This window comes from Calliphora vicina, chromosome 2, assembly GCF_958450345.1.
Source record: "Calliphora vicina chromosome 2, idCalVici1.1, whole genome shotgun sequence".
NCBI classification, from domain to species: domain Eukaryota; kingdom Metazoa; phylum Arthropoda; class Insecta; order Diptera; family Calliphoridae; genus Calliphora; species Calliphora vicina.
In genome coordinates, this window is record NC_088781.1 from 56,473,827 (window position 1) to 56,489,954 (window position 16,128).

At 31.0% G+C, this 16,128-nt stretch overlaps 1 protein-coding gene across 1 annotated transcript; it reads left to right on the top strand.

Moving 5' to 3' along the window:
• Window positions 1-7,938: 7,938 nt before the first annotated feature.
• On the top strand, window positions 7,939-10,962 carry LOC135952179 (chitinase-like protein Idgf1). The gene is made up of 3 exons (XM_065502016.1): window positions 7,939-8,099; window positions 8,164-8,688; window positions 10,066-10,962. Exons 1-3 carry the CDS (start codon window positions 7,973-7,975, stop codon window positions 10,794-10,796), a joined length of 1,383 nt encoding a protein of 460 aa, XP_065358088.1. The 5' UTR covers window positions 7,939-7,972; the 3' UTR covers window positions 10,797-10,962.
• The last annotated feature ends 5,166 nt before the right edge of the window (window positions 10,963-16,128 follow it).

Sequence of the window (16,128 nt, forward strand, 5' to 3'; positions counted from 1 at the left end):
TCCTAAGTAGTTACTTAAGGAACTTGTAAGGTGTTTATGTTTTTTGAAAGGCATCTCATCAGTGATATCTTTGAAATTGAAAACGCCTATAATACACAAACAGAGCTTTCACTTCCGAATTCAATTATTTACAACCGGACATGGCTATATCGACTCCGCTATCTATAATGATCCAGAATATATATACTTCGCAAATGAAAAATGTAGAAATTACAAACTAATATGTACCCTTGCCACTCATGGTGAAGGGTATAAAACTTGGGCCAATGGCTATTGAACACTTTAATTTCTTTCGTTGAATACGAAATCTACATCAAATGGTCTTCGATGACATGTTGGACATTAGCTGGTACCAACGGGCTAGTGATGCCAAAACGGGGGGAACTCTGATTCGACAGAAAATAACAGTGGACCAATAGGTTTAAATGTGTAGAATTTGTAAGACCACCCAATTTAACATTTAAGTCAACGGCAACATACCTGGGTATGTTTTGCATTTTTAAAATGCTGTAGCTCTGAATTGGATAATCGGATTGACTTGAAATTTCGATAGGGTCACCCGTTTGGAAGATAAAGCTAATTTGCAAAGTAGCACCCTTATTTTCATTAGTTGTCTTACAAAACTCAATTAAAATCATCTAATACTGTATCCAAAGAACTTGTACAACTATATTTTTTCTTTGGATACAGTATTAGATGATTTTAATTGAGTTTTGTAAGACAACTAATGAAAATAATTATGAAAAACTGATTTTCCAGGGTTCCACTCAATGAAAGCCAAAAATACCACTTTTCTTTATTGACTATGTTGTAGCCGGCGTGGACCTTAACATCTTTTAGATGGTCAAAATGCATGAAAAAGGCAAAAGAATTACAATTTCACTGAGCCTACTATTTGTCGCATAGTGCAATTAGTCATAGCTCCCACATAAGGCTCGCTTCCGAAAATCATTTTAAGGAGCATAAATCTCTTAAAAATTTTGGTATCCACATAAAATTTCATATAGACATAAATTACGCGACCTAATTTCATGGCGATCGGTAAATAATTGGTCATAGCTCCCGTATAACGCCCGAAATTAATTTACGAAAATAAATTATTGAAATATAAAAATGTTTCTCAGTGTAGGGTATTAAATGGTCATGTTTGACCGACCATACTTTCTTAACCCATTTTGCTCCCAGATAAAATTTTATTTATTTTTTTAAAAAAAATAATTTTTTGGGGTAATTATGACCTGATTGCAAATATCTGGTCCAAAAAATTTTCCGATTTTTCGTTTCCCCAGAAAAGCCTGTTCAAAATTTCGAACAGTTAAGTTTAAACATATGTGATGTCCAGCATTTGCATGTAAATCATGGTTTCTATGTTTTATGAAACAGTTACATATCGCACTCGTTCAACAATACTGTATTAACTCAAAATTTTAAAATGTTCAGTAGAGGCCAAAAACTGTTTGTGATTACATTTTAAGAGAATTTGAAAATCCGAATACATCATATTAAGCAAATTCCATTTGAAAATATATTTACATTGTTTTTTTTTTAAATTTTTGAAATTATTGCAAAATAAATATATTTTTTGAGTCAATACCATTTTTCTGAAACTTCTCGATATTTTTTTGTATTATTTTATCAACAAAACAGTAAGTATCAACTCAAAATATAACCAAATTTAAATAAAACAATTTGATTATTTTTAACTGGAATAAAGGCTCAATTCAAAATAATAAATTTTTTTATGAAAATATACGATGTATGCATTTCTATTTAAATTTTTGTATTAACTCAGTCACTAATTATCACGAAAATGGTCTCAAATGTGGTTTTCGAGTTGAAAGAGTAATCGGAATACGTTGAAATTTTTACAATAGATAGATATTGATGTTGTTAGTTGATTACTTGCAAAAAGTGACTTTTTAAAAATTTTGAGTTAATACAGTATTGTTGAACGAGATTTGTTGGCAAGAATTCCTCATGTTTATTATTTTAATTTTATTTTTTTACTATTTTCAAAAAAATAATTTAAAAAATTCATAATTTTTAGACACTTTTTTTAATTTAATGTAATTGTAGAAATTTGCCCATAGCAACGAGGGGGAGGGGGATTGTCACGTCGGGATATAGGTTTTTATTAGCTAAAATATGAGTCTTAAGATTCATACCAAAATTTTTCAGAAAATCCACCTTTTTCAGATATAAAATTTTTTTGAAGAATTTTATTTTTACTGTTAGAAAAATCGAACAGCGGAGCGAAATGGGTTAACATAAAATATATCAAATGGAAATATCGTAACGTCATGTGACGTCACGTCAGATACTAAAGCTAACAAATAGAAAACAAGGAACGATTTTTAATCCTTTATTCTTAATCCTACTACAAACGTTTTATACAAAAAGTCTTGCCCTTTTTGGGCACGCAGTCTCACATTTTTGCTAATATCTTCAACTCCTTAGGGTCAATTGTTGCAATAGTTTTTCTGAATAAAGTGGTACTTAATTACAAATATAGAAAAAAACTTTTTACAAATTTTACTTTTTCATTATTTTTTTTTTACTTTTTGTCGTACAAATGTCACGTCACGCCATAACGCAAATGCCCATATCCGGCATGAAGATTTGGCAAAAGAAACTAAATAAATTATTACCAATTCGACAGATGCAACAATATGGCTGTTCCTGATTTATATATATTGTTGAGAATATAATTGAAGACTATTATTTGTCGTATAATCTATCGTTAAGGGAGTTTCGCTTATGACGATTAGTATGTTAAATTTAAGTGATATTCTGAAAAACTGTAAATAACTTATTTTCGGGCCAATAGATTCAATATTACAGAATATTACAGAATCATGTTTGATATTTCCACAGAAAATAAATATACCATAGCTGACAATCAGATTATCATGTACAATGATAGCTTTACTCATGAATTGATTCTTTGGAAATATAATAGTCTAACAGAGTTGTAAAAATTGCTGAGAATATATTTTATTAGTGTCTCAGGAGCCTTGGAAATTTCTGAAATACAATTAGAAAATTTTTAAATACTTTTAGAAAAAATAAAATTCTGAAATACAAATGAAAGTTTAAAAATTGAACTAGTTCGGTCCATTGAAATAATCCGCTCTATTATAAAAAATAAGTAAAAAAAACATGGCGCCTCTGTTAAAAAATACCTTATTAATATGTATGTATATTTCATATGTACTTTTTGTTATTAATGTTAATATTAATTTATTTTTTGTATATTTTACTATTAAATAATTCTTTTTTTTCGTTAACACTTAATTCTTGTACACATTTTTTTTAATGTAATTAAAAAACATTTGTTTAATATAAAAAATTCATAGCTTTCAGTTAAGGGTTTTTTATCGTTTTGGAGCTTTTTTTGTCGAATACTCTGTCATATGAATATGGCTGGCGGTGCTGTAACATTATTATATTTATGATTTTAAATTATATTCACTTGTAAATTTGTTTTCACACTTTTTTTGCTGTGAATATTTTTCATATTAAATTAAGCAGAGGTTCTTAAATATTGTAAATTTAAACACTAGAAATTAAAAAAAAAATGTGAAAACATTCAAGTAGTTACAAGTCTACCATAAATAAAATAGATTTATAATTTTTTTTTAATTTCCCAGCCACTAATTGTGATTCACTGGCTTTAGCATTAACTGCAAACAAAAAATTAAAATATTTATTAATGTCTCATTTTATTTTATTCCATTCAATATTGTCGTGTATAAAAGTTTCATGTGGTTTTTTTCAAAGGCCTTTAATTATTATTTATAATGTTGTTTCTTTCATTGAGATTTTTTTATTTTTTCGTTTTTCGTTGCCATTCGCATTGAGTTATTAATAATTATTATAATTGAAACGATTTTTTAATTTCAGTTTTTTATGCAAACAAAATAAATATGTTGGTTTTATTACAGAGCAAACACTGAGAATGCGAAAAAAATATTAAACAGATTAAAAAATCACAAAGGGAAAGTTCTGGTGTAGGCATCCAACGAGGTGGACAAATAAGTTTGGTAATAAAAATTGCCTGAGATTGCCAAATAACTTCAGAAATAATCCAATGCATATTTTATGCAGGCTTTAATTTATATAATTTTTTTTAAGAAGACATTTGTAGCGGAAATTTGAACATAATATTAAGAAAAATATTGTGAAAAGCATCAACTTTTTTGGATGTTGTCTCAATATTTGGTCCATAAATCTGGTTCTATCAAACCAAACAATGCTGATTATCTCGTCGCTTATATGGATGTTCATTCATATTGTAATCGTATTGAACATCTAGCTAAAGTCAGATCGGGGAGAAAACAGGTTTCAAAAATTTCAAATAAAATTCGAATAGATAGAATTTAAAAAAACGAAAAAAGCCATTTCGTTGAATTTTTATGAATCTTATAACGTATTAATTTAAACTAATTACTTTAAAAAATTATATTTCAAAATTTAAAAAAAAATCTTAACATTTTTACCAACATTTAAAAAACTTTTAATATTTTTAGATTTAGATGAGAATTCAGATATCTGGCAACATACGGATTCCGCGCCAACAGAACTGCTCGTCTTTTAAGGCCAAGCGTATCTGCTTCGATCGAAACAAACATCATCCGGATGGCCACAAGTGTTGTCAAATGAAGTGGTTAGAAAGTCCACGCCTTGCCCTATCCGTATGATATATTACAGTTTCATGTCTGACAGCATATTCTGGGTGTTTATCGACCAATGCACTCTACAAGTTTCCTGTGAAGATCTGGCCAGATTTCAGTAGCTCATAATAGATAGGACACTTTTAGTCCCACCAAATACAGAGTATTACCTTAGTACCATGGAAATTTGGATTTGGTGTCGATTCGGCTGGTTGGCCGGGCTTTACTTACGATCTCTTACGCTTCGGGTTATCATAATGTTAAAAAATATAGCGTTCAAACATAATTTCGTACATACAAAAAAAATCTCTTCTGAACCGATCAAGCAACAATCTCTTGCACATTCAGCATAAGCTTTCCCGCATTTTTAAGTCATACACCCAATAAAGAGGTCAATTCTTGAGATATACAATTTTAATATGTCAAAAATGTCCTTTCAAATTTTTATCCTTGAATATACTTTTAGATTTCTATTATTTTTTTTTTTTAAATAGATAGTTAAAAATCCAAATCCACATGCCAAAATTTCATCCTTCTATCTTCACTACTTAAGTGTTAAATAATCTTTTAAATTTGCATTAATTGATTTATTATATTTTATTTTAATATTCCATTCGAAAAAAATATAACAAAAATCTTTGTGAAAGGTTACGAAGAATACTTTTTAATAAACCAGTAAAAAACCACCGAGTATATGATTATAAAGAGTTTTCTTTTGATATGAAACTTATTTGTGTTGAATTTTATTTGAATACCAACATTTTCGGTAGTGGGCCTTATATGGGAGCTATGACTAATTATGGACCAATCTCCACAAAATTTGGTGGGATGCTTTGCGAATATATGAAACATATTTGTGTTGAATTTGGATACTGATAGATTTATGTATATTGTCATTAATATACATAAATCTAACGAGAATATTTGTCACGATCGTCACAAAATTTGATCGTGAGAGTTCGGCTTTTATAAAACTGAGTGTTGAATTTAGTTTGAATATGTTTATAATTAAGATATTTATGAGAGCTTAACTATTTTCAAATAGGGCAATCGTATGGGGGCTAGGAGAAAGAATAGACCGATTCTAACCAAATTCAATAGGCTTTGTCCTTGTAGTTTGATTACAAGGTTTACATGGACCGACGGACATCGCTTAGTCGACTCGGAGGATTTGGGACTATATTTTTATATGTTGCAAACATCAGCCCTAACTCATTATACCTCCCCCACTATGGTAGTGTAAGTTATAAACATGCACTTTTCTTAATGAAATTTTAACATTTAGTATAGAATATTTGGGTCTTTAACGCACTATTTTTTTAAAAGGAATTTATTGGCAATCTTAAAGGATAAAAATTTTAAAGGACATTTTTGACATCTTTTGATCCTTACAGGATAAAATAAAGATAATACAAAATATGTTACCACTCTCTTGTTCCTTTGACATAAAATTTGTCATTGTTGGATCAGCAGGAGTATTTTTTTTTGAAACTTTGAAGTCGTTTAAAAATGCAGTTTTTCTCCATTTGATTTATAGTTTCATACGTATAGCATCCGGTTCGTGTCTAACGGTCTAATTTCTTGGCGATAGGCCCACTTCCGAAAATAACTCACGAAAATAAATAAGTTTACACACTCTAAAAGGCTCTAAAGGGGATAATAGGATCGGTGGATGTTTATTTATTGGGAATTATGGGACAAAATCCTACTTCAGGCTACGGTATAAAACGTTCTTCCAATTGCCTAAGGTATTATCGAATATCTGGAGATATATGTATATTTACTAGGGTATTCAATCGATTAACCTTTAATCGGTTAACCGATTAATTCCGAATAATTTGGAATAATTCAAAATTTAAGATTTTCAAATAACAGAATAAAGCGATTAATTTGTGTCGATTAACCGAAATTTGTTTTTTTTTAAACTTTATATAGAAATATAGTTTTAAACATAAACAATTTATTTCTCAACTCGTAAACATTCCCTTCTAGCAATAGTTTTATGGAGAATAGTACGAAAACTAAAACTAATTTTTGCACTAGAATTTGCAAATGACCCTTTTTCTAGAATGTTATATGATGAACTTTGTCCTAATGAGTCGGAGAACGATATTAAAAAAAAAGAATTTAAACACTAAAAAAAAAAATTTTAAAATTAAAAAAAAAATTAAAAAAGAAATTTAAAAAACAACTGAAAAAGAATTTAAATTTTGTTTACCTAAAAATATTTAAAATTTTTATTTTAAAGAGAAGGGTATATAAGATTCGGCACAGCTGAATATAGCTCTTTTACTTATATGCTTCTTCACCTTCGTGAGAAGGGTATATATAAGTTTGTCATTCCGTTTGTAATTTCTACATTTTTAATTTTTTCGATTTTATCCATTTTTCTTTTATAGGATTAACAATAGATCTATATATCAAATAAAGAAAGTTGTGTTTAAAAATCATGACTGAGTCCAAAGTTACATGCATTTGAATATAAAAAAATTAAAAAAGGCGATTTTTCGCAATTTTTTTGGGAAAAAAATACTTTTATTCTTTTTAGTTATCTAAAAATTTTCTAAGAGGATGTATAATGAATTTGTACTTTTTGAAAAGCTAACTTTACGCAACATATTTTAAATGAAAAACACATTTATAGTTTTTGATACCGACTGGATCAGGTTCATTCAAAAATGCCTATTTTTTAAAAAGTAGACAAAATTCCCTATCCATTGATATATAATATGTCTACATTGTTTTTGATGTCGAGTATGCGATCTAAGACGCATCTAATCTAAACATGATATGAATGGGTTTCCAAAATTTGTAAATTTTAGTCCACCTATTCTGTGCAGTCTCATATAGTCTCTGCTGTACAACCATCTTATATTCTGTGCAGTGTTCAACACTTGCAATACATAATAACTGTGGTAAATTTCATTGTGCTAAAACATTTTCACACTTCAGAGGCAATGCACGGGTTAAGAAAAAAATCCTAATAAAAGACTAACAAATCGGTTATTAAGTAAATTAAATATAAAAAAATTAATCATTTATTTCCTGTTATAAAAATAAATACAATTTTCTATTAAAAACTGTGCTCTGTGCAAGGTAATGTACTCGATTTTTAAAAATAATGCGGTTTCTATAGCATTCTAGAGTTGCGTGAATCGATTTATCATGCTATAATTTCTGCTTTAAAACCACAATCTGACGCATCTTGATATAAAGTTAATTTATTGTTTTACAAAATACAATAATCATTTCAGTTGTATTAAACAGCTTCGAAGGACAACTTGTACAAAAGTGATAAAATGTTGAAAACGAAAATTCTACTACTGTTAATTGTGGGTATTTTATATTACTCTAAATCTGTGTTGGGGCAACAGACGCCAAAACGACTAGTGTGCTACTATGATGCGCTGAATCCAGTAAAAGATGGTGAGGCTTTTAAACAACGTTTTTAATAGACAGTTTTTTTAAAACAAATTTCTTAAAATTCTAGAATACGCTCACTATTTTGAAAAGCATTTTCCAAAAGCTCTATCTAATTGTACTCACCTCGTATACAGTTTTGCTCAAATCCTACCACAAACATTCGAAATACGCAAGTTTAGAGTGCAACCCAAGCCGAGAGACTTGAAAATTCAATTTCCACATTTGAAAATCTTTCTAAGTGTGGGTGGTGATAAACTGAATTTAAAATCACAATATCTACAATTCTTGGAAGCCGGAGTTGTCAAACAGAAACAATTCAACGAAAATGCTAAAACATTTTTAAAACTCAATCATTTTGATGGCTTGGATTTGGCATTTCCGCTACCTCACAATAAACCTCGCAAGGTTCATACTGGTTTCGACAGAGTAGTGAAAAATATTAAGAAATTGTTTACTGATGATGAAATTGTTGATGCGAATGCGGGCAATCATAAACTGCAATATACGAACTTTGTTAGGGCGTTAAAGAATGACTTTGTCAAAGCGAATTTGCAGTTGTCGATGACGGTATTGCCGAATGTTAATTCAACATGTAAGTATTTTGTATAATAATGGGTTTAATTGGAGTTGTAATATCAATGTTGGTTCATAATTGCCCTTAACTCTCACACACAGAAAACAGATTCGTGATAGCAACCGAATTTGTTGCCAATCGAATGATAATACATTTGTGGCCGAATTTTACAGTTGTGACTTCAAAGCTTTGGAAGGGCTAACAAAACTTTGGTTGCTTCAATCGAAATTCTTCTTAATCAACTGACTTTCGGTTGATAGAACCGAAAAAATTCTATATGTGCATCCGAATCATTCGATTGGCAACAAATTCGGTTGCTATCAGGAATCTGTTTTCTCCGTGCATGTAATGTCTTTTTTTGAAAAATATAATTTAAAGAGTTTTAGATAAATTGAAAAGGTTCAGTCATTCAATGAGTTCATGGTCACCTAACATTGCCAATTAAAGGTTCCGGAACTATTCCTGTGTTCGATAATTCAGGAAGATTGTTAATAAAACGAGTTCAAAGAAACTAAGTACATAGATCTCCCAGACGATAAGATAATATATATAGTCTCCCTTTTCATAAACCGAGTCTTCTAAAATTGTTCCCCTTTGATATTGGTTACCACTTTGCGCAGGTCAGACGACATGATATGTAATGTCCCTTTTTTTAATCCTTAACCCTGTGATATTCGATACCACTTTGCGCAGATCTGATCGTTTTGGTCCAAGTTACATTATCCCTGTGATTACGTACCTACACAGAGAAAACAGATTCGTGATAGCAACCGAATTTGTTGCCAATCGAATGATTCGGTTGCACACATAGAATTTTTCAGTTCTAACAACAGAAAGTCAGTTGATAAAGAAGAATTTCAGTTGAGGCAACCAAAGTTTAGTTGCCCCTTCCAAAATTTTGTAGCCACAACTGTAAAATTCGGTCACTAAGACAGAATCATTCGATTGGCAACAAATTCGGTTGCTATCACGAATCTGTTTTCTCTGTGTAGGTTTACTTCTCCAAATTATCTGTTCGATCTCTAGTGAACATCATCCTTGCTTCGTCGACTTAAAGTTTTGAGTGTCGCCACTAGTATCTGTGATATCCTATTCAAGGAAATCCTCAAAACTGCCACCGCTACATCATAGTTCATAGAATCTAATTTTCTGAGCAGACTGAGCAATAGTGAAGACACAATAGTAAAGATCGAAACCGTTTAAATTTCTCAACAGATGATCCTGTACTGAATGAACCTACAGATGCAGACTCCACATTATTAGAAACCCCTTCTATAATTTGGCAACGTCACATGTAATTTAAGCAAGAAGTCGGCATTAACCTATCCTGATTCATTTCAGTTTTTGAAATATTTTGTTTAAATTATGCTAAATATGTATGTTTTTATTTTATAGGGTATTTTGACATCTTTAAAATTCATAAAAACTTTGAATTCATCAATCTCTTCGCCTTTGACTTTCTCACGCCCAAACGAAATCCAGAGGAGGCCGACTACACCGCTCCCATTTACTTCAAAAACGATGCCAATCGTCTGCCCCACTACAATATCGAATATCAAGTAAATCATTGGATACAAAATGGCTGTCCGGCAAATAAACTTAATCTTGGTATTGCCACGTATGGTCGTACTTGGAAAATGACAACCGATTCGGGTTTATCTGGCAAGCCGGTAGTTGAAAGCACTGCAGGCCCTGCTTATAAAGGAAAATTAACACAAACTCCTGGACTTCTTAGTTGGTCCGAAATTTGCATAAAATTAGACACCAAAAATATGTTACAAAAAGTCGTCGATGTTCAAGGTAAATATGGCAATTATGCCTTTCGGCCGGCTGATAAAAATGGTAACGATGGCATTTGGATAAGTTACGATGATCCCGAATTTGCAGGCATTAAAACGGAATATATTATGCAGCGTGGCTTGGGAGGTGTGGCCTTGTACGATTTGTATCATGATGATTTTCAACGATTTTGCATGGGTCCAGCCTTTCCGATATTGTCACGTATAAGCCAGGGTTTAGGGATTTTACATCAAGTGCACAAACATAATTTGAAAGGACCAACATATACAAATCAAGTGTATCCGGAATATGCTCTAAAGAAACCCTATCCCTCTAGGTTATTTTAATGTTGTTATTTAAACTCAAAATATATGTATTTATGTACAGTGTATCACATAAGTATACATCATGACATTCAATATTTTTACAAATTAATTTATAATATTAACTATAAAATATTAAAGATTTGTATCTCAATTTAATAAAATTTAAAAACCAGAAATCCTAAATAAATTCGTATACCTATGAGAGACACTGCATATTTCCTTAGAAATCATTTGCTAAATTTTTATTTTAACAAGGGAATTGTGTCTGTGTGTGTCTTCTTTACGTAGTTTAAATTTACTATGAATTCTGTATTTTAAAAACCTCTAAAAATTATTTAAAAATTTTGTCATATTTCTCCATAATTTAAATTTAAAATAATGCTCTAATCAGTAAGAATACTAAGTACGTAGTACATAATCACTCATTAAATTATTACAAAACACAATTTTGTCTGATTCATATCAATATTCTGGAAAGAGTTATACGGGTATTGATATTGAAATTAAAAACACAAACAAATTTAAACAAAGAAAAGAAACAAATATAAATTAGCAAGTACTGAATGATATTCTAGATGACGTGAAATGTGTTTGAATTTTTAACATAACCCAGCAAAATCTTTAGGTTAGAAATTGGATGATTTTCAAACGAATGATATTGGAAGTTTGTGCTGATATATTTACTATTATGAAAATGCTCCTACATCGAGGCCAATGATTTTACTTATATGCAGGAATTTTAATTTGGCCAGCCACTTTTCCATATCATTAATGTGAGACTGGAGTTCTTCGGAAGCTATCGCTACATTTTTGTTAATGCCTTCAAAAGTTTTTTCGGCGCAAAGGTGGATGTGTTAGTCTAGAAATGACCACGAACGAGGTCATTTCTGACATATACTATTGATATGGGAATGCTACCATTGCGAATACTTAACAGGGATACACCAGCAGATAGTTGTTGACGTGATGAAATCCCATCTTCAGATCTTATTTGGAAATATATCCATCTGTAGTGCGGTGGAATATCTGCTTTTGATGCTGTAAAACGAATGTTCACAAATCTTATTCCTTCCAGACGGAAATGAACATTGATATTACATAAGAACATGATAAATATATATAAAATTGTGATTGAGAGTTGTGGGATGTCTTTTGTGATGAAATAGGTTAAAAATTCTCAAGATATCTTCAGGATAAATCTCTTACGGGCAATTAGAGAGAAATAACTTTCGTTGTGCTTAAATAATATACCATATATTCTACATAAATCTGACAATGTGAGAAAGATCAGTTCAGGGTAGGACGTCTGTCTGACATCAACTTGTTTGGGTTTCTGTACATATAAACTACTACAATAATGAGTAGGTGGACAAGCTGGCCATCCATCTTAGAATGTTTGAGATGCAGTATCTGTCACAATAAAACTGTTGACGACCTTTAGTCTGAAACATGGATCACGAATTGGAACATTCGTGATCTATGAAACACTACGGGAAACATCCAAGTTAGCGCAGCTTAGACTCCTACTTCTTGGTATAGCCAAGGCCAGATGGCCCGATACTGGTGTATTCTCTGCCCGGAAAGGTTAAAAATGCTATTCTCAGGAAAACGAGAAGAACAAAGTAGAGATAGTGGGGTTAGACTTTGTCTATCAAAAGAATCATATGGAGCTCTGACAGAATGGAAAGCCCATACAGACCGTATCATATCATATTAGCCAATGTTATACCCCAAACGACGCTACTCTCTCGAGATGATATGGAAGCCCACATACATCACAAGAAACAAAGAAATTGTTGGTTATTTACGGCTGCGAAACATATAACGCAGTCAACAAAGAATTGCAGCTGCTTACGAAAAACGCATCAGGAACCAATATCATTAGAAATCCGATACGAAATGGAATGATTTTACTAAACGTTAAACTGAATTTGATATACATACCTTCTTTCAATAAATTTGACTTCATTAGTGTGTTTTGTTATTAAAATTTTATTATACCCTACACCACCATAGTGGGGAGGGTATTATGCGTTTGTGCAGATGTTTGTAACGTCCAAAAATATTAGTCTAGCACCCACCTTAAAGTATACCGATCGACTTAGAATCACTTTCTGAGTCGATTAAACGATGTCCGTCCGTCCGTCCGTCCGTCCGTCTGGTTGGCTGGCTGGCTGTCCATGTAAACCTTGTGCGCAAAGTACAGGTCGCAATTTTGAATATATTTCGATAAAATTTGGTACATATAATTTTTTCGGCCCAAGGACGAACCCTATTGAAACTGGCTGAAATCGGTCCATTATTTCATATAGCCCCCATACAAATGTCCTCCCGAAATTGGACTTTATCGGTCATAAATGTTTATTTATATATGTATCTACACAAATTTCGCTCCAAATAACTTTTATACATACGAAATTCATGTCACCAAATTTTATTACGATCGGTGCATAATTAGTCATAGCTCCCATATAAGACCCGCTTCCGAAAATCACTTTAACGTGCATAAATCGCTTAAAAATGTTGGTATACACACAAAATTCAACATAGTTAACTTTAATATAGACATAAATCACACGACCTAATTTTATGGTGATCGGTCATAATTGGTCATAGCTCCCATATAAGGCCCACTTCCAAAAATCACTCAAAAATATAAATTATTGATATTTTAAAAGAAAAATATTTTTACTCATTTACTTGGTGTAGGGTATTATATGGTCGGGCTTGACCGACCATACTTTCTTACTTGTTTTTTTAATCATTTCGTTAGCTTAGTGTACAAAGTTTCTTTTCAGAAATAATCGGTTTTTGAAATCTGATAATGGAATTTTATTAATTATTTGGTAAGATTTATAATGACAAATAATCACAGGTTATATAAGAATTGCGTTTGCTTTTGCATATTTATAGTTATAGTTATTTAATATTAACTATTCCTGAATACTAAAAACCAAATATTTAGAAGCTGTGTATACTTTATTGGACATTTTATGTTTTCTGCATATATATGTCGGTTAACCGGTTTTTTCAAAGTCGGTTAACCGAAAAACCGGTTTTTTAAAAAAGGCCAATTTTCGGTTAACCGACAAACCGGTTTATTTTAAAAAGTCGGTTTTTTATAAACACTAATTGGAATCCTCAGGGTAGTCAGAGAAGACGTAGACCGGCTAATTCGTAAAGGCGACTGGTAGACGTAGATGCAGGCTATACCTGTCGAGAATTTCTTAAGGCCTATGCTCTTCCCTAAGAAATTCTTTCCATTTTATTTTGTCTAAAGCAAAGTTTTTAATTGCTCGCCATGTGCTTTTACGTATACACCGTGGTGCAGAATCAAAATTTTCTGGAAATAAATCTGGCATTTCTAAATCGCTGATCCAATCGGGATTAAATGATCGACTTAGGCGTACAAAAGGAGCATTTGAGTATAAATTATTAAAATGGGCCCTTCAAATGCTCCAGGGGCGGCATTTTTAAACACGTGCCATTTTTGTTTCCCATCCGATTTCAAAGATTTGCATATTTTTGGTTCGGTTAAAAATTACGCACTATATTTTTAAAAAAGCGAACCAAGGTATGGCAAGATTTTTTAATTTTCAAATGCCTATAACTCGGAAATTATAAGATATAAATGTTATTTCAAGACCTAGCCTAGCGCTTTTCAAAAATATAAAAAATCTTTGAAATCGGATGGAAAACAAGTAAGAGTACTATATTCGGCCGTGCCGAATCTTAAATACCCTCCACCTAAATATGATGATATAACAACTGAAATAATATAACATTTATTAGAAAGACTATTTTACGCAGAAGATATTTTATTTCAAATGTACAATTTTATCTAATTCAGCAATTATTTATTGAAATTCCTATTAGAAAGTATGAAATTTACCAATTTATATACTTAATAATTGGTTAATATTAAACGTTTGAATCAACATTTTTCCTTATTAACCACAAGTAAAGAAAGAGAGTATATTTAGGGTATATTTAGACAAATTTCAAAATATTGTGTTGTGGGACTTATATGCGGGCTATGACCTATTATGAGTCGATTGTCATAAAATATTTTAATGTGATTTGTATGTATTTATATGAGAGCTTTGGCCAATTATGAACAGATATTCACAAAATTCAGTAATATGATTTTTGAATACAAATTACTGATCTCTTTACTATTCTGGTTCAATATATAGAAGCTATGACCTATTATGGGCCTAAGTATTTGAGGGCTATTTTTGTTGAATTTCATATAAACAACTCTATTAACAAGAGTAGACCTTATATGGGAGCTATGCCGAATTATGGACCAATATTTAAAAAATCTTGTAGTACGATTCTTGGATACAAATTACTGATCGGTATAAAATTTTTGTGTTTTCCTGAAGTGGATAATCGTAGCATATATTGAACAAATTTGTTTCGAATTTCAACCTGATAACTATATTTTTATGAAATGTATTAGGATGTGAGTAGTGGACCTTATATGAGAGATATGGCTAAATATGGACCGATATTTACAAAATCCTGTATTATGCTTGCTGGATACAAATTACTGATCTGTGAGTAATTTCATTTTGATATCGATTTGTTTTAAATATTTATTAAGGTTAATATCTTTTTCGGAAATGGGCCTTATAGGGGAGCTATGACCAATTATCGGCCAATCAGCATAAAATTTGGTACAGTGATATCTATATATATGAGTATTATTTGTGTCGAACTCTAGCATGATAAAGGTATTTATAAGAGATTTATGAGTACTTAACTGATTTTTGGAAGTGGACCTTATATGGGAGCTATGGTCAAATATGGACCGATATTCACAAAAACCAGTAGTATGATTTCTAAATATAAATTACGGATCTATGTATAATTTTATTTTGATATTGATATTTTTTAGATATTTTATATGGGAGCTATAACCAATTATCGGCCGATTTTCATAGAATTAGGTACAGCGATTTTGGTATATATGGGGACTATTTATGGCAAATTTCAAGTTAATATCGATATTTATAAGACATTTATGCTTATTTAAGTGATTTTCGGAAGTGAACTTTATATGAGGGCTATGGTCAAATATGGGCCGATCCACAAAAAATTTGGTGTTGTGATTTTCTTAAGCACAAAACTTATTTTTCCTGAATTTTGTGTGGATACTGCAATTTTGTAGGCATTTACAGACCATAGAACCATATTTCGGGTAGAACTTTGTATGGGGGCTAGGTGAAATCATGCACCGATTCTTATAATTTTTACCAAAGTTAGTCCTTTTAACATAAGCCTAACGTGTGTAAAATTTTATGGTATTATCTACAATATATTTGCACAAATAAGGAAAACTATGTTA

Coding starts and splice junctions, on each gene's coding strand:
- LOC135952179 (XM_065502016.1), top strand. CDS start 7,973: ATGTTGAAAACGAAAATTCTACTACTGTTAATTGTGGGTATTTTATAT. Junction 8,100..8,163: donor GCTGAATCCAGTAAAAGATG/GTGAGGCTTTTA, acceptor TTAAAATTCTAG/AATACGCTCACTATTTTGAA. Junction 8,689..10,065: donor GCCGAATGTTAATTCAACAT/GTAAGTATTTTG, acceptor TTTATTTTATAG/GGTATTTTGACATCTTTAAA.